The 25,632-nt window shown below is 39.3% G+C and overlaps 1 protein-coding gene across 3 annotated transcripts in view; it reads left to right on the top strand.

Moving 5' to 3' along the window:
* Tsga10 (testis specific 10) overlaps positions 1-25,632 on the top strand; it is a 98,794-nt gene that overhangs the window by 41,138 nt on the left and 32,024 nt on the right. For all 3 annotated transcript variants that reach the window (XM_021170040.2, XM_021170082.1, XM_029481930.1), the window contains exons 10-15: positions 5,515-5,630; positions 9,210-9,364; positions 13,617-13,672; positions 17,504-17,672; positions 19,868-19,978; positions 22,707-22,892. In XM_021170040.2, the coding sequence (XP_021025699.1) occupies positions 5,515-5,630; positions 9,210-9,364; positions 13,617-13,672; positions 17,504-17,672; positions 19,868-19,978; positions 22,707-22,892 (793 nt within the window). The remainder of the gene's footprint in view (positions 1-5,514; positions 5,631-9,209; positions 9,365-13,616; positions 13,673-17,503; positions 17,673-19,867; positions 19,979-22,706; positions 22,893-25,632) is intronic.

Here is a 25,632-nt window from a genome sequence, read left to right as displayed (position 1 = left end):
GTGATTTATTAATTTGTCTATTTAGATGACTATATAGTTTCATATTTTTTATTCTTTTTCTGTGTGAGAAATAACTACCCCTTTTGTTTTTTATAACATATATTTTGTCAGATTTGTATCTGTGTGTGTGCTTCTTGATAAAGTAAATGAAACTTTTTATAACTTTTAGATGTATTTGCTTCATTTTATGTTTATGTGTTTGACCTGTGTGTATGTGTGTGCACCACATGCACATCTGGTGCCTGTGGAAGTCAGAAGTTAATCAGGTCTGTGAATGGAACTCCCTGGAACTGGAATTACAGATGGTTGTGAACCAGACTCAAACAGGGCAGGGACCTAGAGGAGGAGCTGATGCAGAGTCAGGGAGGGATGCTGCTTACTGGCTTCCTCCCCCTTGCTTGCTCAGCCTGCTTTCTTTTAGAACCTACGACCACCTCCTTGAGGGTGCTCCATCCATAATGGATTGGGCCCTCCCACGTCAATCATTAATCAAGAAAATGCCCTACAAGCTTGCTTATAGCAGGATATTGTGGAAGCCTTTTCTCACCTGAAACTATTTTCTCTCAGATGACTCTAGCTTGTGCCAAGCTGACATAAAAGTAGCCAGCACACCATCTCTCCAGCCCCCTTTACAGAACTTTTGTAAAAAATTAGTGTTACCTGATTTCTGCTCCCATAGATTATTTTTTTAACTTAATAATTTACTTGCGTGGTCTAGACCTTGGAATTTAATACCTTAAAATAAAACTTATAAGGAGTTGGAAAATATAGAAAAGTCCATTTATCCTTTGCCCATTTTTACCAGTATCATATTTTACATAATTAGATTATAAAATCAAAATCAGGAAATCTACATAGGCACAAATGTGCATATAATTCTATGTTATTTTATCATATAAATATATCAGTCACCATAGTAAAGATACAGAATTACCTCTATAAAGTTATTCTCTGTGGTACTTCTCATAGTTAGATCTCATTTTCTTACCTCCAAGTATCTTATGTCTGGCACTCACTAACCTATCTTATAATTTTATCATTTCAAAAATCGTATCGATATAGTCATACAGATAAGAGTTTCTGTGGTAAGTTTAAAAAGTCAGAATAATACCGTGTAAATCCATCTAAAAGTTTTTATTGGGACCACATGTGTGGTGTTCATAGAGACTCTGTATTAAAGGGTCACAGCAGTAGGAAAGTTGAGAACCACTGCTCTAAAAGATACCTGAACATGCTGGAATGTGAAATTTGAAAAGCAAAATAAAATTGCCCACCCAATTTTAAAAGTCACTTTTTACTGCTGAATAATACTCAAGGGATGATTATACCACACTAGTTTAACTATTCTCCTGATGTGGCAATTTGTTCTTTTATCTCTGAGATTTTAACATTTTCTCTTTCCACACCCTCCCATATAACCCTCTTATTTTCACGAACTTATTGCATGCATATGTGTATATTCACACACACACACACACACACACACACATATATATATATATATATATTGCTAAGTATAACCTCTCTAGTCTGCATAATGTTACTTGTATGTATGTTTTCAGGGCTGACTGATGGGCACTGGACAGCCAATTAGTGTGCTCTTTCCTAAGGGAATACCATCTCTCTGACTCCCAGTGTGCCTCAGTTGCCCTTGTGTAGGTTTGAGGCCTGTGGGCTTCTCCATCTACCATGGCGAGTCCATGGGTGTCATACGTGTTTGGATCGCATGTGAGTGGTCGTGTTGGTGAGACTTCATGAGTCTAGCTTCTGATGTTACTAGGTGACACAGTCTCACACCTGAGCCTCTGACTCTTACAACCGTTTTGCCCCCTCTTCTGCAATGTTCCCTGAGTCTTTGGTATGGGACTGTTTGTAGATGTATCTTTTGGCACAGTTCTGCATTTCTATCACTTGTGCTGTAATGGTATCTATCTGTTGTAAAGAGAAATCTTGATGAGGGGTGAAGTGTGGGTATGAGGACAGATGTTTATAGATTGTCGAGGATTATACTGATTTAGTAAATTAGTGAGTGTAGATTCTGCTCCAATAGCCATGACTTCATTAGCACTGAATAATTAGCTAGGTTTCCAGTCCTAGGCATGGTTTCCATCTTGCTCAGTGGGTCTTAAGTCCAATTAGAGAGTTGATGGTTACCACCAAGCTATGTGTGCCACTACTGCACTCTAGGGTTTGCATGCCATGGTGCCCATTGATATGGATTATAGGCATCATCACTGTGTAGGACTGTTGGCTGCCTCCCTCCTTTGGAGGCATTCTTGGTGCCTTCTGGTACCATGAAAGCAAGAAAGCACATCTTGATTGTTTTCAGTTTGGGGCTACAAATGTAAGGAAGAACCCACTCATTTACTGGTTATGAGTATGGCTCCATTCTTGCAGTGTAATTTGTTTCCCCTGTTCTCATTAATTCTGACTTTAAGCGTTTTACTTGACATTGAAGAATTTCACTTTGATGTATATGTATGTATTATATTTTTACTATTTGTATAGTGTTTTTAGTGAAATTTACTTCCCTGTCAAGTTCTTTTTTTTTTAACTTGAAAATTCCATAGCTAACTCTTCTGCTCCCTTCCTCCAAGTACACGCACGCACACGCACACTCGAGAGTGCACACACACTTATTCAGTACACCCAGTCAGTGCTGCCAGTGTGCACATGGCCATGGTGCTGTCTGCTGGGGACATAGACAAACTGCCAACAGCCACCCCTGGAAAAAAAAGGTGTGTCTCCCTCTCATAGTAGCAATCAACTGCCAGTAGATCCTTGGCTAGGGGTTTGGCCTTGGGAGTCACTCGCACCACCATGTTAGAATTTTTAATTGGTTTGATCTTATGTGGGTAAGCATAGTTGTGAGTTCATGTGTTCAATCTCATATAATGTCCTGAAGACAGCATTTGCTGCACTCCTGTCCACCCTCTTACATTCTCCCTACCTTTTCTTTCATGATGTTCCCTAAGCATCCCAAGTCACTTATTCTCAACACCCTGAGCAGGTAGGAGCCTTTGCATTAACAACCAACTATGCACTGCAGCAAGAAGCTTCCGAGCCAAAGGTTGGGAATAGTTCATATCTCTGGATTAAACAAACAAAAATTTAGAAGACAATTTGACAACATGACCATTTAGAGAAACAACACTAGGCCTAACATTAAGAGTTTCATTTAATAAGCCATGTCTTCTGGAGCATGTCGGTTCACACAGGATACCTCTGTTCAAACATCTTTTGTCATTCTTGTGATATTCTTTTATGTTTATGAGTATTTTGTCTGCATGTATGCCTATGTGCCACATGTGTGTCTGGTGCCCATGGAGGTCAAAAGAAGACATTAGCTCTCTTGAACTGGAGTTAGGAATGGATGTGAACCACTTCTGGGTGCTGGGAACTGAACTTGACTCCTCTGCAAGAGCAACAAGTGTTTCTACCTCTATAGCTCCTGTTATTATATTCTTAATTAGCTCACTTGCAAGTGGGGTTCCATAATATTTGCATATCCTTAGTTTTTGTTAATCTATGCCTACCCTCCTTTCATTCCTTTGACGTTCTTTACTTCTATCTATTTAAATTTGCCACAATAGATTCAGATTAGTGCTTCCTTATTCTAAGAGTTCATCTTTTATTAACCACCATTAATTTGAACATTGCCTTGAGTCTTTTTCTTTGATTTTGATTTGGTAGATAACAGACCTTCACATTTCCATCTTTATGTCTCTTTCCCTCTGTTTCTCACCTTCTTACCTGTGTTCTTAATAAAGGTGATTTCCTCTGATTTGTTTGCCCCATTTTGCCAGTTGTCTCTTTAGCTTTATCTGTTAACGTGTCTGTTGAGCTTTGTTCTTTTAAAAGTCTTAATATTAGTTTAATTTTGTGATTATATTTTAAAATGTTGTCTTTTGATTTTGTGTTCTATTTTATGATTGTATTTAAATAACATCTGTTTTAAAGTTTCTGTTAGTGCTGTACTCTGGAATTTGGGGGTATCTAATTTAGTTTGACCTCTTATTAAAAGTGCATTGTTCCCTAATCCAATCTGTGACTTGGGATGGGGGATCTTTTCCATCAGGACTGATTCTGAGCATGGGCTTTTGCCTGGACTGAGAGTGGTGTCTCCAGAGAAGTTTTGTCAGTGTCACACAATTTCATGCATCTAACTTGAACCAACTTTGACTAGGAATTTCACAAGGAAGAGTTCCCTGAAGCTTTTAACAACCACCAGATTCTGTTCTTACACTAGTGGCATAGCTCAGTGGCCTTATATGGACTATTTTAGTCTTACCCTCTGTGATAAAGATATCTTGTAGCATCCTTTTCTTTTGTAGGCCACCTAGTCAGACAAACCCACTATGACTATATACATGCTATGACTCTGATTATGTACAGGTAGACATCCTATACAAATTACTATACATTTTGTCATATATGTAAATTGTCAGGCAGTGATGGCACATGCCTTTAATTTCAGCACTTAGGAGGCAGAGGCAGTTGAATCTCTCAATTCAAGGCCAGCCTAGTCTACAGAGCAAGTTCCTAGACAGCTCAGACTATGTGAAAAAATCCTGTCTCATAAAACCAAACCAACAAACCAAACGAACAAAAATAAAGTGGCTTCCTATTATCATTAAGATGCCTGAGTGTGAGCTTGGTGAGTGGACTTCCATATATCAAGAATGGAGGTCCCTTTACTTCTACACTTGGGGACTATGGACTTCCTGAGGGTATAGACAATGGCAACTTAGTTCACTACTGCTTCCTCAGCTTCTAGTGCCAGGGTTCTTATACATGCCAGACAATGTGTGTGGAGTAAATAAAATGCTGTTCATGGCAGACTTAGTTGTCAAGGTGAAAACCCAGGATAAACCTAAAAGTTTGATAACAAGGAATCCGTGATCCTGCTTCAAAGTACATGATTATCACTCAAGTGATAGTTTTCAGCCAGAAAACCACACTCTGGAGAGCTGCTTTGTAAGATTTAAAGATACTAAATATTGAGTATAGGTAAGATGTGTTTCAGTTATCTTTATAATATGATAATGCTAAAATGTGCATAGCAAAACACAGCAAAGCAAAAATTGTGTGTGTGTAGGTCAGAAGTCACCTTTGGGAGCCCTCCTCGGTTGCTCTCCACCTACTTTTGAGTTCCGGCCTTTCTCTTTGCGAGTTGGGTAGGCTGTCTGACCAGTGAGCTCCAGGAGTCTGCCTTTCCTTGCCCTCTCCCATCCCCAGTGCTTACAAGTAGATGCTTCTCAGCCAGCCTGTTATTTGGGTACTGGGGATCTGAACTCATTCCTCTTGTCTCCGCAGAGGGCATTTTACTGGCCAAGCTATCTTTCTAGCCCAGCTCCTTATTTTGCAAATTTCCTATAGTGTGGTTTCATAAGAATGACAGTATTAAGAGGGAAAACATATTCGTGTCCTTAAGAGCTTTTGGATTTAAATATACTAAACATTGACAAAACATAAAAATTCCAGAATTAGTTTTTATTATTAAAATATTTTCAGACTTTTATATGAAAACACAGAAAAAGATCTTTCTGATACTCAGCGACACCTTGCTAAGAAAAAATATGAACTACAGCTTACTCAGGAGAAAATTATGTGCTTGGATGAAAAAATTGGTAAGTTTTTTTTTCTGTTACTGTTTTTTCGTTTTAAGTTTGGTAGAAATATACATTTTTCTATATTACAACTAAAGTGTATATACATATATAAAGTATATGCAAAGTAAATACACAAAGTACACACACACACACACACACACACACACTCACTTAGGGAGAGGCCCTTAGCCGTAAGTTTATGAATAAGATAATGGAAAATGCAGCTTTATTTGACTGTAACATTTTAAAGCTTAAATTTAGAACCCAAACTACTCAGCTAAGACTTGAATTTCATCAATCAAGAGATAGTTAAAGCCACAGCCCCTTTTTCTGTATGATAATTAATTATAATCTCATTCTATTTGTATAATATTGTAGCTTACTCACAGCTATTGAAAGGCATTGTGACATATATGTATTTTCACTTTGGGTAGAAAATGTTCACATATTTAGTTATATCTACAATAGTATTGATTTTATAAAAAATTGCTTTAATTAAAAACTCTCGTTTATTTTGATGGGAACATCTTATTGCTATTACAAGCAGCAGATAAGTTTTTGTCTGGATTATGGAAGACTGAAGAAGAGAAAGTTAGGGCCAGGCAGTGGTAACATATGCCTTTAATCCCAGCATTTGGTAGGCAGAGGCAGGCAGATCTCTGAGTTTGTGGCCAGCCTGGTTTTGGTCTGGTTCCAGGACTGCCAAGGCTATACAGAGAAATCCTATCTTGGAAAACCAAAATGGAAATTATTTTTAGTATTTGGAATTCTCAGGAAAAATCTTCTTTACCAGAGGAGTGTGTACCAATTGATTATCCAATACCAAATAGTCAGCCCTGAAAACATGCATACGAATAACACTATATGGTCTAAGCAGGTTGAATTCAAATATTTATACACATACATATACATAACAACAGTTAAAAACAGAAGGCCATAAATTTGAAACACAACAAGGCAACTATGTGGGAGGTTGAGGGAAAGAAAGGAAAGGGTGGTGAATGATGTAATTACATTATAATCTCAAAAATAATTCCTTAAAACTCCTTTCTGTTGTTTAGTAAATGTTAGCATGAGTAGCTAGGTAAATGGATTTGCTACTGATTGAGACATGAAATATTTAGAGACAATATGAAAGATAATATAAAAAGATACCTTATATAATTGGGTATTTTAAAACCATGAAGTCACCTGGGGGAGGGGGAAAAAGCAGAGAATAAGGACAAGAGAATCCAAAACAGGATAAGAAGCCAAAGAATATGGAAAAAAAAACCACACCCCGACGTGTATCTATTTGGAAGGCAGGAAAGAAAGGTGTTTTAAAGCAAAGGTTGTGGTCTCTTATCAGAGACTTTTGGAAAATGCAATAACATGGAACTAAAAACTGTCAGTCGGCTTTAGCTCCCTGGCTGTTTTGGTGACAGTGACAAGCAAAGCTTGGAGTGTTATTGGTGGAGGAAGCAGTGATTCAGGAATGAATGGGAATTCAAATAGAAGTGGGAAAGAACAGGAAAGTCTGGAGCCTTGTGTGTATATATATATAGCCATTTATACACATACACACACACACACACACACACACACACACATATATATATATATATATATATGTACATACATATATACATACATTTATACATGTATATTTACACATACATGTATATGTGTGTATATGTATATGTATATATGGCTACACAAATTAAAGGGCTAGGCTCTTGAGACATTTTGTATTGGATAATCAATTGGTGTGTTCTTCTCTAGGGAAGGATATTTTTTCTGAAAATTCCAAATATTAGAAATAATTTTGTCTTTCATAAGCCCAACAAAAATTTACCTGGTACTTCTAAGAAGAGTTAGGTGTGATGTCATCAACACATGTAGGAAACTTTATCCAAGTGATTTTATTTGTAATTCCAAACAATTAAAAATTAGCAAGAATTCATCATGGTAGTTCATACCCACAGTCTCAGCATTTGGAGGTTGAAATCGGAGTTCCAACAAGTCCCAAGCCTGCTGCTAGGGTTATGCCATGAGACCCTGTCTCAAAAACAAACAAAACAAAAAATTCAATCAAGCAATATACAGTGAAATAGAAAGTGTCAAGAAAACAAAGTGGTAGCTCCAGTGAGATATGAAGGCATCAAGCTAAAGCTTACTAGAGTTTTAAAGACATGGATATTAATGGTCTCTTTTTCTCTTGCTGTGATAAAGTACTCTTGACAAAAAGAATCTTAAGTGAGGCAGGGCTTATCTTAGCTCAGAGCTCAAAAATACTAGCTCATTGTGGCAGGAAAGTCAAGACAGTTGGATCTTAAAGCAGCTGCAGTCATGTCTACAGGCAGAAGAAAGCAACAGAGCATGCCTGCTGCTCAGCTTGCTTTCTCTACCTTTTATACAGTTCATGGCCTATTGCCTAGATGATGTTCCCACTCCTAAGTCAGAAGTGTCTTTCCACATCAATAAATGTGGTATACCAAGAGACCATTCTCTCAGATGAATCCTACATTGACATGTTGACATCACCATGATAGCTGGATGATAGGCTGACTGGTTTTCAGTAGAAATAGACTTAGATGTAGAAACACCAAAACACGTGTGTTGCCTGGGAGTCATCACTGCCCATACAGAAAGGCTGCCATTGTTAAGTACTGTATATGATAGAATGGAATGGCTCTTGACAGGATTAACTCCATAGGCACTGTTCTAGAGGACTGTTCTGCCAGCACACTCTTCTTGGAGCCCTGGAAGAGTGGTTCTCAAACTCTGGTTTGTGACACAGTCTCTTAGAAGGCTAGCAGAGATCACTGGAGCTAGACTTGCTGAAGGTTCATGCTGGGTAATTCTGCTGTCCTAGAGCATCTACTTCTCCAGCAGTTCCCACCCACTGTGGATTAGAGCCACTGTGGGGGTGTAGGGCACATGTGCTTGCCAAAATACAAGTTGCTGTGTCCACTATCAGTTTTTTTTTTATTCAGTAGGACCATGGAAAGCATACAATTTTCTATTTCCTAGGTGGTTCTAATAGAGTTGGGTGATAAAGCACAGTTTAAAAATCTCTGCTTTGTACAAGTTATTCATGCCTTCAACATTGACATTGGCTTGTCAGAGTTAGTTCTCACAAAGAGGATACCACAGATAGTTCACTTTCTTAGAAATTTTAGAAAAATAAGGAAGAATGAAATATTGGGAAGCAATTGGTTCTAAGACTGATTTGATATAATATTTTATTAAATTTTGTTGTCAACTTTATATTCAATATGCCTTCTAGTCTAGAAGGGAGAGGAAATTAATGGAGAAAATCTGTAGGTCGCTTCAGTGTTCCTCTGTCTCTTTCATCCCCATATAGAGCAGTCTGATAAGATGCTGCAGTTGAGCTCCCCTTGCTATAGTTCAAAGACACTGATTGTGCTTTTATACTGATGGGCATTTAGAAGTTTGAGGTTCACTATTGTTGTAATCACAGAAAAGATTTTATTTGGGATACAGCATTCTTAAGTGATTGGGTAACATAGGACAACTAGCTGGAAAATATTTCAGTCTGATTAACTAGAAAAAAGATTCTATCTTGATTAAAACAACACCTTTATAATTATCTAGATAATTTCACGAGGCAAAATATTGCACAGCGAGAAGAAATCAGCATTCTTGGTGCAACCCTCAATGACCTGGCTAAAGAAAAGGAGTGCCTGCAAGCGTGTCTGGACAAAAAGTCCGAGAACATTGCATCCCTTGGCGAGAGCTTGGCAATGAAAGTATGTTCTGAGGCTGCTAGACAAGACCTGCTTAACCAAAGTCTCTATATGTGGAACTGTGGGTTACCTGACTCAGAATAAAATAAGAATTAGTTTCCTAGAAAGCTAAAACCTTAAAATCCGATGTTGAAATGTTTTAAGCAAGTTTTAGAAAGCATGTGTGCAGTCCACTAGCTAATGTTTTAAACTTTCTTTTCCATCATGAATTAGTGATTCATATTTACTGATAATGTTTAAATCTAGTATCAAAATAAAGTGGTAAGAATAATTTTTCTTTCAAACATATTAAACCCATTGCCTTAGAATGTCATATATTCATTTTGTTTTTTGAGACAAGTTTTACTGTGTAGCTATGGATGACCTGAAACAGTCTGTAGACCAGCCTGGCCTCAAACTCCCAGAGATCTGTTTGCTGCTGCCTCCCAAGTGCTGGGATTAAAAGTGTGCGCCACCAAGCCCAGTTTATTTAAGGTATTTTTGGGCACATGTTTTAGTGCCATTTGAGTCTTTGAGAATAGGCTGTGTGCTTCTTGTTCATAAAGCTGGATAATAATGTCACCCATGATTTTTTCTTGTTAAACAATAACAGAAGATTTTATGAGGAAAACAAAAATACAAAAGCCCCTTTTTAGCTCATAAACTGATCCTGAAGGCAAGTCTAGTCTGTTTTTATCTAATGTTTTTAGCAAATACTGTATTATTGAAGTAGGGGTTTTCTCTATTCTAAGGGAACTAATTCATTAATATATCCATCTGTCATCCAGGCTTTCAACAAATATTTATTGACATGCCCTGGGAGATATAATAAAAACTGAGGGTAATGAGTCCATGGAGTAATAGAAGATCCTACTATTGTAGGCTACTAGCTTAGGTTGCTCCGTAAGGTGCCATGTGTTACTGGAGTTTATTAGAAGCATGGCTGACACAGCCTGGGGCTTGGGCCAGGAGGAGAAAGGTCTAGGAAGCCTTCCAGGAAGGGACATGTCTAAATTTTTATAAAAGATGACTAGAAATAAGCCGGAGAAGGACTTAGGGGAAGAGGACCGTGGAACTATGATAGACAAACAGCAGCTTACACTAGAGTTCACTGACTCTTGTGGGAAGATTTCAGAACAGTTCCAGAGTTTATGGCTGGGGCATAGGCTGCAAAGAGCTATGAATGAATGGAGTAACAACCAATCACAAAGATACATGTGATATTGACCGTGGACTTTATAGCCATGATGATGTGAGGAGAGGTTACAGATGGATCTCTGTTTTAGAATGAACATTCTGTCAATTATAAATCCACATGAAAGATGGACTGTGAGGACCTGAGGCTAGAGACAGGGGCTGGTAAAGAGTCAGATGGTGAGACCCATCCTCAGAAGCTGTGAAGTCATGAGAGAAACAGATCTCTTAAAGAAGTAGGAATGAGATGTGCTTTCTGCCTCCTCAATAGTTCTGTGTGTGAGGAAGGAACACAGAAGCAGAACATACCTGGGAAGAGTGGCCATTCACCTCCTAAGTTGGAATTGTCTTTGGGACATGCACATATAATACTTATAGGCTACGGGAATTTTAGGTTTAGAGTGAAAACTGAAATTAAATGTGAAATAATGAGTATAATTGAAGTCATGGAAGGAAATGGTACCTGAATGTGTGTGTGTATACACATGTGTGTGCACATGTATGTGTGTGCATGTGTGTGCACACACACGTGTGTTTTGTGTATGTCTGTGTGTGTTGTGTGTGGTTTGTGTGTGTGTATGTTTTCTTGCTGAAATGATCTTTTAAAAATTTAAAGGTTTTATGACCCATACATCCTCTGAAGGAAAAATAATCTGTTAAGACAGCATTAGAGAGCTAAAAATGATTGCCATGCATGGTGGCATACGCGTGTAAACCTAGAAGGGCAGGGGGCAGGGGGCATCTCTGTGAGCTCGAGATCAGCCTGCACTCCATAGCAAGTTCCAGGTTATTCAGAGATATATAGACTCTGTCTCAAAAAACCCAAACAAACAAAAGAGACAATGTTCTCTGGAGTGACACTTTGGAACTGAACTAACAAATGCTCTTAAGTAGAAAACAAAACGTTTCATGATCTAATGTGGAGATACAGAAATAAACTAATCTGGAGAACTCTGCAATTGAGTGAAAAATCTTTACCCCTGGTAATCTTAGCCTTAATTTGAAAGGTTTTATTTTTATTTATGTGTACATTTGTGCATATGTACAAGGATGTGTGAATGCCTGAAGAGGCTAAAGCAATAACTTGGAACCCCTAGAACTAGAGTTACAGATAGTTAACTGAGAGCCACCTGACACAGGTGCTGGGAATCAAACTCCGGTCCTCTGGAACAGCAGCAAGTGCTCCAACTACTGAGACAAATCTCAAGCTCTGGTGATCCTAGTTTTAGAGGTGGTTTGCTACTTGGTATCAATTAATGGTAGAAAATAGAGTAGCAAGCACATATATTTTTGAGTATGAAAAGACAGAATTGGAAAGTTTTAGTTTTTCTTCTTTATAACTTTTTATGTTTTAAAAATTTGTGTGCATGTGTATGCACATGCAAGTGTACGCATGCATGCGATAAGTGTATGCTTTCGGTTTTGAGTTTCTTGATGAACCCAAAGCAACTCACTTGGCTACACTGGCTGCTGTCAAGCCTTAGGGACCTCCCTGTCTCCACTCCTCAGTGCTAGGATCACAAGTGTGACCTTATATGGCTGCTGGGGATGCCACTGAGGTCCAGTAAGTGCTTTACAGAGTGAGCTGCCTTCCCAGATCCCCAAATATTCCATTCTAAGTGGTTGTGTGTGTGTGTGTGTGGGCGGGGGGGGGGGGTTGAGTGTGTTTTTCTCCCATGAGTTTGTTCTTTGGGGTTATGAATTGTTTTGCTAATGGGTGCGTTAATCATACCCTGGCCAAATATGTTTGGTCACACTTTACATACAGAGTCTCCATCATTCTATCAAAGAGCACAAGCTAAAAACACCCTAGAGTGGGCCAAATGAAGACAGTGACGCTCAAGAGAGTTTTGAAGACTTGGTAATAGTATCGGAGTCAGTACATTCAAATCCATTTCAGCCTAGACTGATTCAACTCTTTCTATTTTTCCACAACAGCTCTGAAATATATTAGGGCAGGTATTTGAAGTTTATATTGCTAATATAAATAATGAACCCAGTTGCTTTTTTTCTAAGAGATAATTGCCTATGGTTCTATGTGTAGAATTGAGGTTAGGGAAGATCACACTAATTGGTTATCTAATACCAAATGTCAGCCCTGAAAACTTTTTTTTTTTTTTTTTTTTTTTGGGTTTTTTCGAGACAGGGTTTTTCTGTATAGTCCTGGCTGTCCTGGAACTCACTTTGTAGACCAGGCTGGCCTCGAACTCAGAAATCTGCCTGCCTCTGCCTCTCGAGTGCTGGGATTAAAGGCGTGCGCCACCACGCCCGGCAGCAGCCCTGAAAACTTACATACACATACCATATAGACTGAGCAGTTAGTATTTATGTGTTTAGGAATATATGTGTATATACATATACATACGTGTACATGACAACAATGAATAAAAAAGGAGTCCATGGATTTGCAAGAGCCATGGGAGAGTTTGGAGGGAGGATAGGTAAGGGGAAATGGCAATATTATATTATATTCTCAAAAATAAAATAAATAATTAAGAAGAAACAAATTTAATTACCTATTTATTACATGTAATTACAATTACAATTACATCACAGACATTCCTAGACTTGTGTTTCCTAGGGTCTTCAAGTGTCATCAAGTTGATAAGACCACCTGTCACAACTCTACCTCTTACCAAGTTGACACACAATTACATCTAATGTCTTTCTTAATTTTGTAAATGAAGACTGTAACAAGGTCATAAGTCTAAGTGATGTGACATCAAGTTTTATAAGAAACATATAGAAGTAAATTAATACTATTTAGTATGGAATATTTCATGCTAAACCATGGTAGTTATGGGGGTCTTACCTAGCTGGATGATTACACAAATCATTTAACACACTATTAGTTATATGATTTTATATCAATACACTTCAGTGTATGCTTTCCTTTAATGGATATATTAACTTTACCCAGTACAAGTATATACATTGATTATAGGCTTTAAAGTGTAGAAAAGAATGTGATATAAATGTTTACAGACAATGAAAATCATGGGGGAGGGTTCTTTTTATTCATTCAGCTTTGATAGAAATAAGTTTTAAATAATTTTAACTTAATATTTTTATTAATTTTAAGGAAAAAACCATTTCAGGCATGAAGAATATCATTGCTGAGATGGAACAGGCATCAAGGTAAATCATTCAAAACTATTGTAGTGCTTACTGGAGTCACAATATGATTTATATATAATACAAAGAGACTGAAAGTCAGGAGGCTGTGTTATGTATCAGGTAGTAAGTCTGATGGTCAACAGAGGCTTAGGTTGTCTCAGAGAGTAAAGGAGAGGGTGGTGTGTCCCAGGTGACATAAGGGGGAAGGAAGGGCTTCCAAAACAGACATAGAGGCAAAGATTCACAGTTCCCTCCAGTATAAGGGAAGTGAAGTGAAGGGGACTGGAGAGATGGCTCAGTTGTAGGAGCATGTTCTGCTCTTGCAGAGGATGGTGGCCCAGATAATCCCACACACGTCCGCTCTGCAACAGGCATGCATGCAGTACATATACACACATACAGGCAGAGCACGCGCACACGGGAAATTAAATCTTTGGATAAAAAGAAGTGACAAAAGGAGAAGCCACACTTGCAAAGAGACCTGTATACTACACAGATGAGCTTGATTTTCATCCTTTGGGGGGTAAAGACTATTAGAGATTTTAAAGTTTTAAAATAATTTTTTATTGAACTATCCAGGAAGAATTGGTATTAAATCGGGCTTTAGAAGAGATAGGAACAATAGAAGGAATTAATTGTTTATGGTGAGAGACTTTAGGGAAATGTCAGGCTTCTGAATCCCCCACTGCGCATGACAGGCTGTGTGTTCAGAGAAAGATGAGTTTAAAGAGTCTCTGAGAACTTGTTGTAGAAGTGTCCAGGAAGCATGAATCTGCAGTGTTATCATGGAGCTAACCATGGAGACAATGATTCTGTGGGTTCTATGGAGCTGAGAACTATGCCAGGCACTGGAGGAACAGAATCTAATAGAGGCTGAGTATCCTATCAATAGTTGTCTGCATACTGAAGGCTCAGCTCCGTAGCTGCCCAGTCCATAAAGCTAGATACCTCAGCAGCCTGAAACCAGTGTTGGGGGCCTAGAGCTCCTTGGAGAACTGCTTATGTTCTGTCTACATTGGAGGACTGAAGAAGTTGGAGTCTTGACAGCAGGAACAGCTATAGCTGCATACATTCAGAAAGAAGGGCCAGAGCTGACAACCTGCTTTTTCCTGGAAGAGCCATTTAAAGGGTGCTGTCCACTTTGAGGGTGGGCCTTCCCCAGTATGATACGCTTCTCCACAAACAACATCACAGACATGCCTAGACTTGTGTTTCCTAGGGTCTTCAAGTGTCATCAAGTTGATAAGACCACTCGTCACAGCTCTACCTCTTTACCAAGTTGACACACAATTACATCTAATGTCTTTCTCAATTTTGTAAATGAAGACTGTAACAAGGTCATAAGTCTAAGTGATATGACATACCTATCCCATGTCCAACTGAAAATGCACTAATTCTTCCTCCATAAAAATGGCAAAGTCCCTTGAGGAATGGTTACTTTTTTGATAATTCATGAATTAAGTTGGAGAATATAGATATGATAGCACATAAGTTCTGAAAGCAACTAAATTAATGTATTACATGCTAAAGCAACTAAATTAATGTATTACATGCTAAAGCTTTAATACAGGAAAGAAAATCACAGAGATCTGCTTAATAAGTATGTGTGTACATGTATACATGCACACATACACACACAAACAGGAAGCATGTGATAATTAAAATTCTGGTTTCTATAATTAGTCATATGGCTGTAACTGATAATGTACATTCTCCATCTCCCCTGCCTTCAAAAACTGCCTCAGTAAATCTGGGTTCTTTATATAGGGGCCTGACCCACACCTTCACTCCTGAAGGATCTAGGGTTTTATTTATCCTACATAGGTTGATTTATAGTTTCTTTCCCATTGACCTTAATCAAAGGGCATTATAACACTAAGAGATGCCCTAAAAGATCTGCATTTCAGACATGTTGTTATTTTCCTTCATTGTGGGGTACTAGTCAATCTGCCCCTGGTAGTCTGAATCAATCCTAATATGTTAATTCCTTTTTTAGCGTGCTGACACAATAACCCAAAGTGGCTAGGAGGACGCCTTAGCTTACAGATCAGTACAATGGTTCTTATACCTCCTGATTGAAATACCCTCCCATCTCTAGAACCAAAGCCTGTAGGGAACCAGAGAATAATGTTGTGGGAATAGGAAGTAAACATTCTAGTGGGCCACTCAGGATGATGGAGAGTGGTACCATTTTCATTTCTACTTCTCAACTCTTGGCCCACGAGTCCTGGCTAGAGGGAAATAGTACTGTATGTTGGACATTGATTCAGAACATATACAACCTTCTGGAAAACACTGCTCCAGCCTCTGGGCTATTGACACATACTAGGTGCTTTAACTCAATCTTTAAAAGGTCATTCCAGCCAGGCAGTGGTGGCGCACGCCTTTAATCTCAGCACTTGAGAGGCTGTGGCAGACAGGTTTCTGAGTCCGAGGCCAGCCTGGTCTACAGAGTGAGTTTGTGAGTTTCAGGACAGCCAGGGCTACACAGAGAAACCCTGTCTCAGAAAACAAAACAAAACAAAACAAAACAAAACAAAACAAAACAAAACAAACAAACAAACAAACGAAGAAGAAGAAGGAGGAGGAGGAGGAGGGAGGAGGAGGAGAAAAAGAAAGAAAAAGGAAAAGGAAAAGGAAAAGTCATTCCACTATTGTATCAGCTGCTTCAGGATGGTTGGGAGCAAGGTAAGACCAGTGGATTTCATGGGCCTAAGCCCACTGCCCCCTGTCAGGTTTCTTTGACTGTGAGATGAGTTCTCTGGTGAGAAGAGTTGCTGCATGGAATGCCATGACAGAGGACAAGGTATTTTGTAAGCATTATATGCAGGGGGAAAAATAAGTCCATATCCAGAATAAGCATCTTTTGCAATAGGACAAAGTATTGATCTTTCCCTGATAGCCAGCATTAGGCTCACCAAACTCATTTAAAAATTTATGCTAAGTTCTGTTTCTTTACCCTACTCCTAGCCCCCAACCCTTTATTAGAAGGTGTTTCCCACTAGAGGAGCACAACCAATAGAATGTATATATGTAGGGTAAAAAGGAATTCCTCCTATGCTAGGAGCTAGGTATTCCAGCAGTGGTGGTCCAGAAGGGCATAGAACTTGGTAGCTACTCACCGCAAGAACCCGGATGCCTCTGCTGTGTGGCACTGGAGGTCTGGAGCTCCCTGTCGAGCCAGTGATGCTCAGATTGTGTTAGTAGGAGGGCCAAAGAAACAAGTGTGGTAGCAGAGGAGCGAGACAGCAGGCGTGAGTGCACACTCAGGAGGGAGACAGGTAGTGTGCTGCACTGACTGCCCTTCACGTGACACTGCTTCCCCTTGGAAAGCCAGCTGGAAGGTGTTGCCCACTTTGAGAGTGGGTCCTCCCCCATCACTTGGTTCTCTCTGGAGCCACTCTCAGACACAGGAGTCTCCTATATTTTAAATCCCTGTTGAGTTAAGAATTAAAACTCTTTCTGGAGTTGTGGACATGACAGGGATCACTCTGAAAAGTAGGGCTAGAAGGAGAAGAACTGGGCTCTGAAAACCAACTTTTAAAGGCACAGAGTACGAGGACTCGGGAGGGGAGAGTCATCCTTAATGGCTGTGGTGAACTTGCTATACGTGTTGGAAGTTTGAGATGCAGTGGCCCACTCACTGGCTTGTGTCTATTTAGACCTTCCACACTGAAGCATGCAACTGCCAGAGATGGAAGTGTCTTTGTACTGTTAGCTTCTTTAAATATGAACGTCTTAAACCTCTTCAGTTAGTTTTCATTCTGACTGTCCATCTTCTGTCCTGTGAGAATGTGTTATTCTATTTCAGTAAACTATCTCCTCTTATGTACTGTTTGATTTGTGGAATAGACAGTCTACTGAAGCCCTCATTATGTGCGAACAAGATATTTCCAGGATGCGCCGGCAGTTGGACGAGACAAATGATGAGCTGGGTCAGATTGCCAGGGAGAGAGATATCTTGGCTCATGAGAATGACAATCTTCAAGAACAGTTTGCCAAAGTCAAACAAGAAAACCAGGTATACTTCCTGTTCCCAGAATCTTTTTCTCAAAGAAAAAAATGATTTCTTCTGAGCAGAGCCCTCTTTTAATTTTGTAGAAAATCTCAGACACTGCAACCCTCCACACTCTTGTTTTTTACTTTCATAACAGATTGCCATATAATTTTTAGATATCTCTGGCATAAAGTATTAGGTACTAAGGAAAGGGAATGTAATAGAGTGGATCTGTTTTAAACCTTAGAGAAGCTTCGGTATCAGAGGGTATTTGAATAAGCAAACAAGGGTTAGAGCTATGAAAAGTTTTAAAGCAGGAGCATATTATGATGGACCATGTACTAATACTGTGTTTTAATATGTGTGGAATATGGGACATTTTTGGACCTTTTTAGCACTATGATATTTTTTAGGTAAATTCTAAATTTTAGTCTGTAACCCAATATATTTCAAGCTGATAGTCTTCAGTTCTAACAAAACTATATAAAATTTGAACATTAAAACATTCTGTTTCTTGAAAAATAGAAACTGAAAGAAGCTGGTGACTTATCGCAGTTAGAATGTGCTTGTTAGGCATGAACCCCGGGTTTGACACCCACAACCATACAAAACCAGGTGTGGTACTGGGGGACCTTAGTCCCAGCCCTCAGGAGATAGAAGCCAGAGGACCAGAAGTGCAGGGTTATCCTTGGCTATAGATCACTTGGAGGTCATTTTAGGATACTTGAGTTAACAGCTACTATTGACATTCAACATGTATTTCTGTCTATTTCATTCAATTCAACATTTTAATTCTATTAGTTAATGTTCTATTGTTGTGATGATATATCATGGCCAAGGCAACATATAAAAACAGTTATTTAACTGGGGCCTTGCTGATAGTTTCAGAGGATTACTTCATGATCATCATTGCAGAGTGTAGTGGCAGGTAGACAGGTAGACAGGCAGGCAGGCAGGCAGGCGTGCTCCTGGAGCAGTAGCTAAGAGCTTACATCCTCACCCACAGGTAGCAGGCAGAGAAAAAAGAGATCTGGCCTGGCCTGGGCACTGGAAACCTAAAAACTCACCCCACTGACACACCTCATCCAAGGCTACAACACTCCAACAAGGCCACAGCTCCTAAGCATTCCCAAACGTTCAATCATGTGAGCCTGTTGGGCCACTCTCATTTAAGCCACCACACTGCTTTTATGTACACTTTTAAAATGTAGGTAGAGTAAAATCCTGATGCCTTTTCTGTGTGAGGAGGCAATAGAGCCAGTTATCTAAGATTCACACGGGGCTGACTCTCATTGCTAGGCTGTATTACCATGCATTTAAATTCCAAGAGTGGCATAATCTGTAAAATGGATGGTAAGTGAAGCATTTACTACAGTGCCCAGGGTACCACTTACCAGCTTACCACGATAGAAATTTCTCTGCCTCCTTAAACCGCATGCTCTTGATTGTCACCAGAAGAAAACTAGCATCCTAAGAGTTTGCATGTGTTCAGGGTAGTTTTCTTCTTCTCTTAGGCCATATGAGTCAGATCGCTATGTAAACCAAAGGCTAAGAAAGAACATCGTAGACATTTTGGAAAATGGAAACCTTAGAAAGTTTTATCCTTAATACTACACCTTCTAACAGAAATATAAGTTCATTATAGAACTTTTTTTGAAGGAAAGGAAAAAAAAATCTCTTGATGTCTTTACCATCCAGTTACTGTTCCATGTGTATTTTACTGATTTCATAGCAATTGCAATTTAAACATTGTGAATAGAATGTTTTATATTTCAGACATAGATAATGTCTTTCTTGTTTTAGGAGCATCTGGAAATGCTCAGAGCATCCCTATGAGAATGGCTCATAGGTGCCCTATGAACAGTCTTGTTTACAGTAAGCATTACGTGGACATTCCCACTCCGTACCACAAGAGAAACTAATTCTTCATTAACGTGGCAGCCAAAAGACTATCCTGTTGTCTCAATAGGCATAGTTTTGGTTACTAGTAAAGTTTGATTTAGTGTTATCAACTTATGCTCCCTCATCATGACTTGTCTGTCTGGGCCCATTGCCTGTTTTATTTTGGGATTTTTAAAAACCAGTTTTACATAGATTTTGATATCATTGTTATATTAATTTTATATAATCATCTGATTCGAATATTTACAATTTAGATGTTTTCACATATAGGAATGCTTATTTATTATAGTCAAATCTAGCTATCTTTTTTTTGATAGGCACTGTCCAAAAAACTGAATGATACTCATAACGAACTCAGTGACATAAAGCAGAAGGTCCAGGACACGAATTTGGAGGTTAACAAGTTGAAGAACATATTGAAGTCTGAGGTACACAGATACAGGTTTTCCTTTGCTCATGATACAAGTGTTGGTAAGACCTAATTTAATGATCTGTTACACTCACCAGATTGGTAAACCAAGTCTTCATATAATCATATATTACAGTTTTGACTGTGCAGATTAACCATTTACATTTAGAATCACCAGTGTCCTAGAAGATGACACTAGAACATGTTTTCTTTCAGTTTGCTAAATTTAGAGTAAACATCCTAGGTAAGTAGATTCTCTCTAATCAAAGAACAATGGGCACAAAATACTGAGTTTTCTGTTATATACTGACTAAAGTGACTTTTCCTGATTGTTTGACAGGGCAGAATGGATCACACTAATTTTAGAACATCTATTTCTAAGAACCAGTAGGCTACAGTCATTTGCACATCTCTTTAGCCACTATTTGATCTAGGGTGTGTGTGTGTGTGTGTGTGTGTGTGTGTGTGTGTGTGTGTGTGTATGTATGTGTGACTTCAGAGATTTCTGAATGTGGATGTATGTATCAGCTCTGTAATAATACAGTTTGTCTGAATATAGAGCTGCACTTAGTGCAGTGTATTAAGTACACAGAGATGTACTTCGGAAAAAGGTCTAAAATAGTGTAATAGATCAGTATCATAGGTGTGGTGTTACCTACATGAGACTCAAGGTGTCTATGGGAACTTTACTTCCATAATCTGTGTATGTGATTTAACATATCATTTAATATCTGCATACAAACATATTTTGAACATTTGTTCATACTGTACATAAACAACATTTTCAAGGGCTTGGTGAGGTAAGCCATTCTTAGGACTCCTAGATTGTACCTGTCACCTTCAGGAGCTTTGGAACTGCGGAGTCCAGGGGAACATACATTTGATTAGAACGGGTGGCGTATTCATTTGTTGTCCTTTGATTATTTTATTAGCTCAGGATTTCTGATAGAGAAATTTACTGTTTCCAGGAAGGAGAGCATTCCTGACATTAGTGAGATAATAACTGACATTTAAAGAGCAGGCTAGGCAGACCACAGTACTGAGGCAGGCTTTCTTTCTTTCTTTCTTTCTTTCTTTCTTTCTTTCTTTCTTTCTTTCTTTCTTTCTTTCTTTCTTTCTTTCTTTCTTTCTATGCATGTGTATTCTATGTGAATGTGTGTGTCTATCTGCGTGTGAGTGTGGATGCCTGCAGAGGCTAGATGCCCCTCAAACCGAAGGTTCAGAAAGTTGTAAGTTGTCCAACATGGTTGCTGGGAAACAAACTCGGGTTTTTACAGGAGCAGTATGAGCCATCTCGCCAGTCCCTAAGATAAGATAGCAATGGTTATTCAGCATGGTATATTATTTATGGAACTGATTTTCCCTGTAGAAAGCAGGTCCTACTTAAACTAATTTATTTATGGGGTCACGTTGAAGATTAAAAATAATCTGATTCCAGCTGGGCGTGGTGGCACACCCCTTTAATCTCAGCACTTGGGAGGCAGAGGCAGGTGGATTTCTGAGTTCGAGGCCAGCCTGGTCTACAAAGTGAGTTCCAGGACAGCCAGGGATACACAGAGAAACCCTGTCTCAAAAAACCAACCAACCAACCAAATAAACAAAACATCTGATTCCTGCAGGTGGTAGATACAGCTCAGTGGTAAAAGTACTTGCCTAGTATGTGCATGGTTCTAGATTCAATCCCTAGCATTGCCAAAGATAACCTGGCTCTGTATTAGATGAACAACTTATACATGAGTGTATATTATTAGCATACATTTGGTATTTTTGAACAATACTTTTGAGCAATTTCTGACAAAATAGTAAAAAGTTCAAAAAAATTAAAGTCTGTGACCAAGAAAATTATGGCTCAGAGACAGCAGACATGGCTTAGTGTTAAAGAGCACTCTTCCAGAGGACCCAAGTTCAGTGTTCAGAACTAAAGTCAGCTCCTGGAAACCCAAAATCTCTGGTCTCCAAGGGCACCAGCTCTCAATGTAAACACACACACACACACATACACACAGAGAGCAGTTAAAAATAATATAAATAAATCTTATCAGATATTGACACTTAAGATGTGAAAGGGTCATATAGAAATTCTGTGGCCAGTACATCAGATGGTTGGGAGCAAGAGAGTGGTAGTGAGAAGGTTGGCAGCTGAGGCCAGCAGGGGTCAGTAAACAGTCATGGAGGAAAAGATTCCCTAAGAAGAAACACAGCATGTGTTTGTCCAGGTCCTCTAGAGAAAGTACCCAAGGAGCTAAAGGGGTCTGCAACCCGACAGGTGGAACAACAATATGAACTAACCAGTACCCGCCCGGAGCTTGTGTCTCTGGCTGCATATGTAGCAGAAGATGGCCTAGTCAGCCATTATTGGGAAGAGAGGCCCCTTGGTCTTACAAACTTTATATGCCTCAGTACGGGGGAATGCCAGGGCCAAGAAGTGGGAGTGGGTGGGTAGAGGAGTGGGTAGGGGTCTGGGGGACTTTTGGGATAGCATTTGAAATGTAAGTGAAGAAAATACCTAATTAAAAAAATAAATAAAAAAGAGTAATCTGCTGAGTGGGGAACTGATGGCCACAGGCTGGGGCATTCTTCTTTATGTTCCTTACAGGTTGACCATCTTTCTAGGCTAAGGAGTTAGTAGGATTTCTTCAAGGTTATGTACCAGTGATTTCCCAGTGGCCTAGATAGCAGTGTTCCATATGCACTTTATGTTAAATACTTTTAAAGTTTTAAAGTAATACACAAGATTTGCTTTTTAGGAATCTGAGAACCGGCAAATAATGGAACAACTCCGAAAAGCCAACGAAGATGCTGAAAACTGGGAAAATAAGGCCCGCCAGACAGAGGCAGAAAACAACACCCTCAAACTGGAACTTATCACTGCTGAAGCAGAGGGCAACAGATTAAAGGAAAAAGTTGATGCCCTTAACAGAGAGGTTGAGCAAGTAAGTTTGCAGAAATGTGCTTACAGTGTCTCATGTGTCATACTAAGTGAGCTTGGCTTGGCTCAACATAATGACAATCAGTTGAATTATATAAATGCACTGTAAGTTAGAGCCCCTTAAGTACTCTTCTATCCACCTTGTTCTCAGGTACCAACAACCAGAATAATTATCAGCTTTTTATTTCTTAGTTGGGAACTGTTCGGGAAAAAAACCCAAATTTTTTAAAAATAATAAAACAGGTCTATTTTTATCCTACAGCTATAAGAACATTAGCATGTTTCCACATTTGTTTCATATATCTTTGTTTAAGGAAACATATCATCAGAGTCGGGAGTAATGGGGTTCAGTGGTTAAGAGCTCTTGCTGATCTTCCAGAAGACCCGAGTTCCATTCCCAGGAGCCACATGGGGTGGCTCCTACCACCTGTCATTGCAGCTCCAGGAGAATGGCTTCCTCTCGTGGCCAGCACCGATGTGGCACACACACACACATGCACACGCACACTAAATAAAAATAAGATAAATTAAAAGAAAGCAAACATTAAGCTATAGCTTCTCATGCACATACTGGGTATGTGTGACTTTGACATTATTCTAGCTGTTTCTCACGAGCTCATACTCTGTCTGTGCATCTCTTACCTATTCATGATAGTTAATGTTTTCTATTTTCAAGTCAGGTTTGCAGATGTGTGTGTGTGTCACCTGCCAGTGTAGTAGTGGTGTGTGTGTGTGTGTGTGTACTGTGTGCTGTGTGTGTTTGTGTGTGTTTGTTTTAAGATTTTATTTTTATTTTTAAAAAGATTTTATTTATTTTATGTATATTAGTACACGGTTGCTGTTTTCAGACGCACCAGAAGAAGGCATCAGATCCTATTAAAAATGGTTGTGAACCACCATGTGGTTGCTGGGAATTGAACTCAGGACCTCTGAAAGAGCAGCCAGTGCTCTTATCTGCTGAGTCATCTCTCCAGGCCCACCATGTGGCTCTATTTTTATTTTTAGTTGTATGTATGTATGTATTATTATGTGCATGTGTGAGAAAGAGGGAGAGGGAGGGTGCTTGTGCATGTGAGTCCAGAGCCCATGGTGTTGGATCTCCTGGAACTGGAGTTACATATGGTTGTTAGCAGCCTGACTTGATTTCTGTGAATCAAACTTCTGTTTGACAATGCAGTATGTTCTCTTAATTGCTGAGTCATCTCTCCAGTCCTTGTCGTCAAGTCTTTATTTGTTAGGGCTGGAGGTTTGGTTTGGTATCAAGCCTAGAACATCTGAAGGCCTGAATTCATCCCTGGCAGGACAAATAATTTTATTTAAGTAATAAAATATACTAATTATGTGTTTGCAACTAGCCTTTTTAAGGACAGCAGCAACTTTAAAGTTTCACTTGATTCGTTACACACATACATCAAACAGTGGCATATACTCATTGTATAAATGTTTTCTTGCTTAAAGTATCCCCATATTAAGGGGAATTTAATTTTTCCCCCTTTCTGTAGTGAAGGGCTCTGTAACAAACATTCATTTTATTTCTCTTGGCTCTGTTTTCTTAGGCTTATGCTTGAAAGCGAGTGCCTAGTCTAAGACACACAATTTCGCTTAGTTTATCAAATTGCTTTCTAAAAGTTTACTCTTGCCAGAAACCGTGGGTTATGATTTGCTTAAATACTATATTCTGTATTATGAGCCTTAATTTTTCCACAGTTGGGTTTTATGTTTCCTAGATTACAAGTGAAACTGAACGTCTTTTAATGCTGCTTTTTAAAAATGACAACTGAATCTTTTACCCAAACAAAGTGTCCTCTAACCCCATGAAAATTACACAACCTCTCAGAAGCAACTGTGCATCAGAAATTAATTTGAAAGTTTTCCTTCCATACATTGTTAACAAAGCACTTTCTAGGATCAGCATCCTCTGTGCCAAAACCACTGTGTTCTAAGAATATCTTTGATGGACATGTAAGACCTCTTGAGGTTTTTCCTTCAGCAAGAGCAAAACCAGTACTAAAAGCCCAATAGCAGGAAGCTGAGGGTTTCTGGCAGAGACTGACTGACACTTGCCTGATTCACATTTTGTCAACAGCAGGTGGCACATACCTGATGAAGACACAAGTTACAGGGTTCAGTGTTTATTGACCATTTAAGGTTCCTCTTGCTGCTGTTGGTAATTAACACTTCTCTAAATCATCCCGGTGATGGTGGTGGTGGCAGCGTGCCCCAATGTTCTGGATTCTCAAATGAAACACACACACACACACACACACACACACACAGAGAGAGAGAGAGAGAGAGAGAGAGAGAGAGAGAGAGAGGAGAACCTTCTATTTTAATATGCCTTAAATGGCTCAATGGTTGGACCACTCCCAAACTTCCACGTTGCTAATGCCTCCCCTCCAATACTCCTGAGTTATTACTTACTAAAACCTATATTCTGTCTTTGTTACCCTAGACCCAGTTAGGGGGCGGGGGAGAGCTGGGGCCGCTTATCACTGGCTCTTACATGATTAGTATGCTCTTTGTCTTCTGCAGCTCTCAAGCCTGAATCTTAGTCCTTTCCTGGCATGGCAATTCTCCTTTCTCCCTTGGTCCCTGTCTTAGTCAGGGTTTCTATTCCTGCACAAACATCATGAACAAGAAGCAAGTTGGGAGCCGGGCGTGGTGGCGCACGCCTTTAATCCCAGCACTCGGGAGGCAGAGGCAGGCGGATTTCTGAGTTCGAGGCCAGCCTGGTCTACAAAGTG

This window comes from Mus caroli, chromosome 1 (genome assembly GCF_900094665.2).
Source record: "Mus caroli chromosome 1, CAROLI_EIJ_v1.1, whole genome shotgun sequence".
Taxonomy (NCBI): Eukaryota; Metazoa; Chordata; class Mammalia; order Rodentia; family Muridae; genus Mus; species Mus caroli.
Note: the sequence above shows the minus strand (reverse complement) of the source record. Positions and strands in the feature narration are given on the sequence as shown.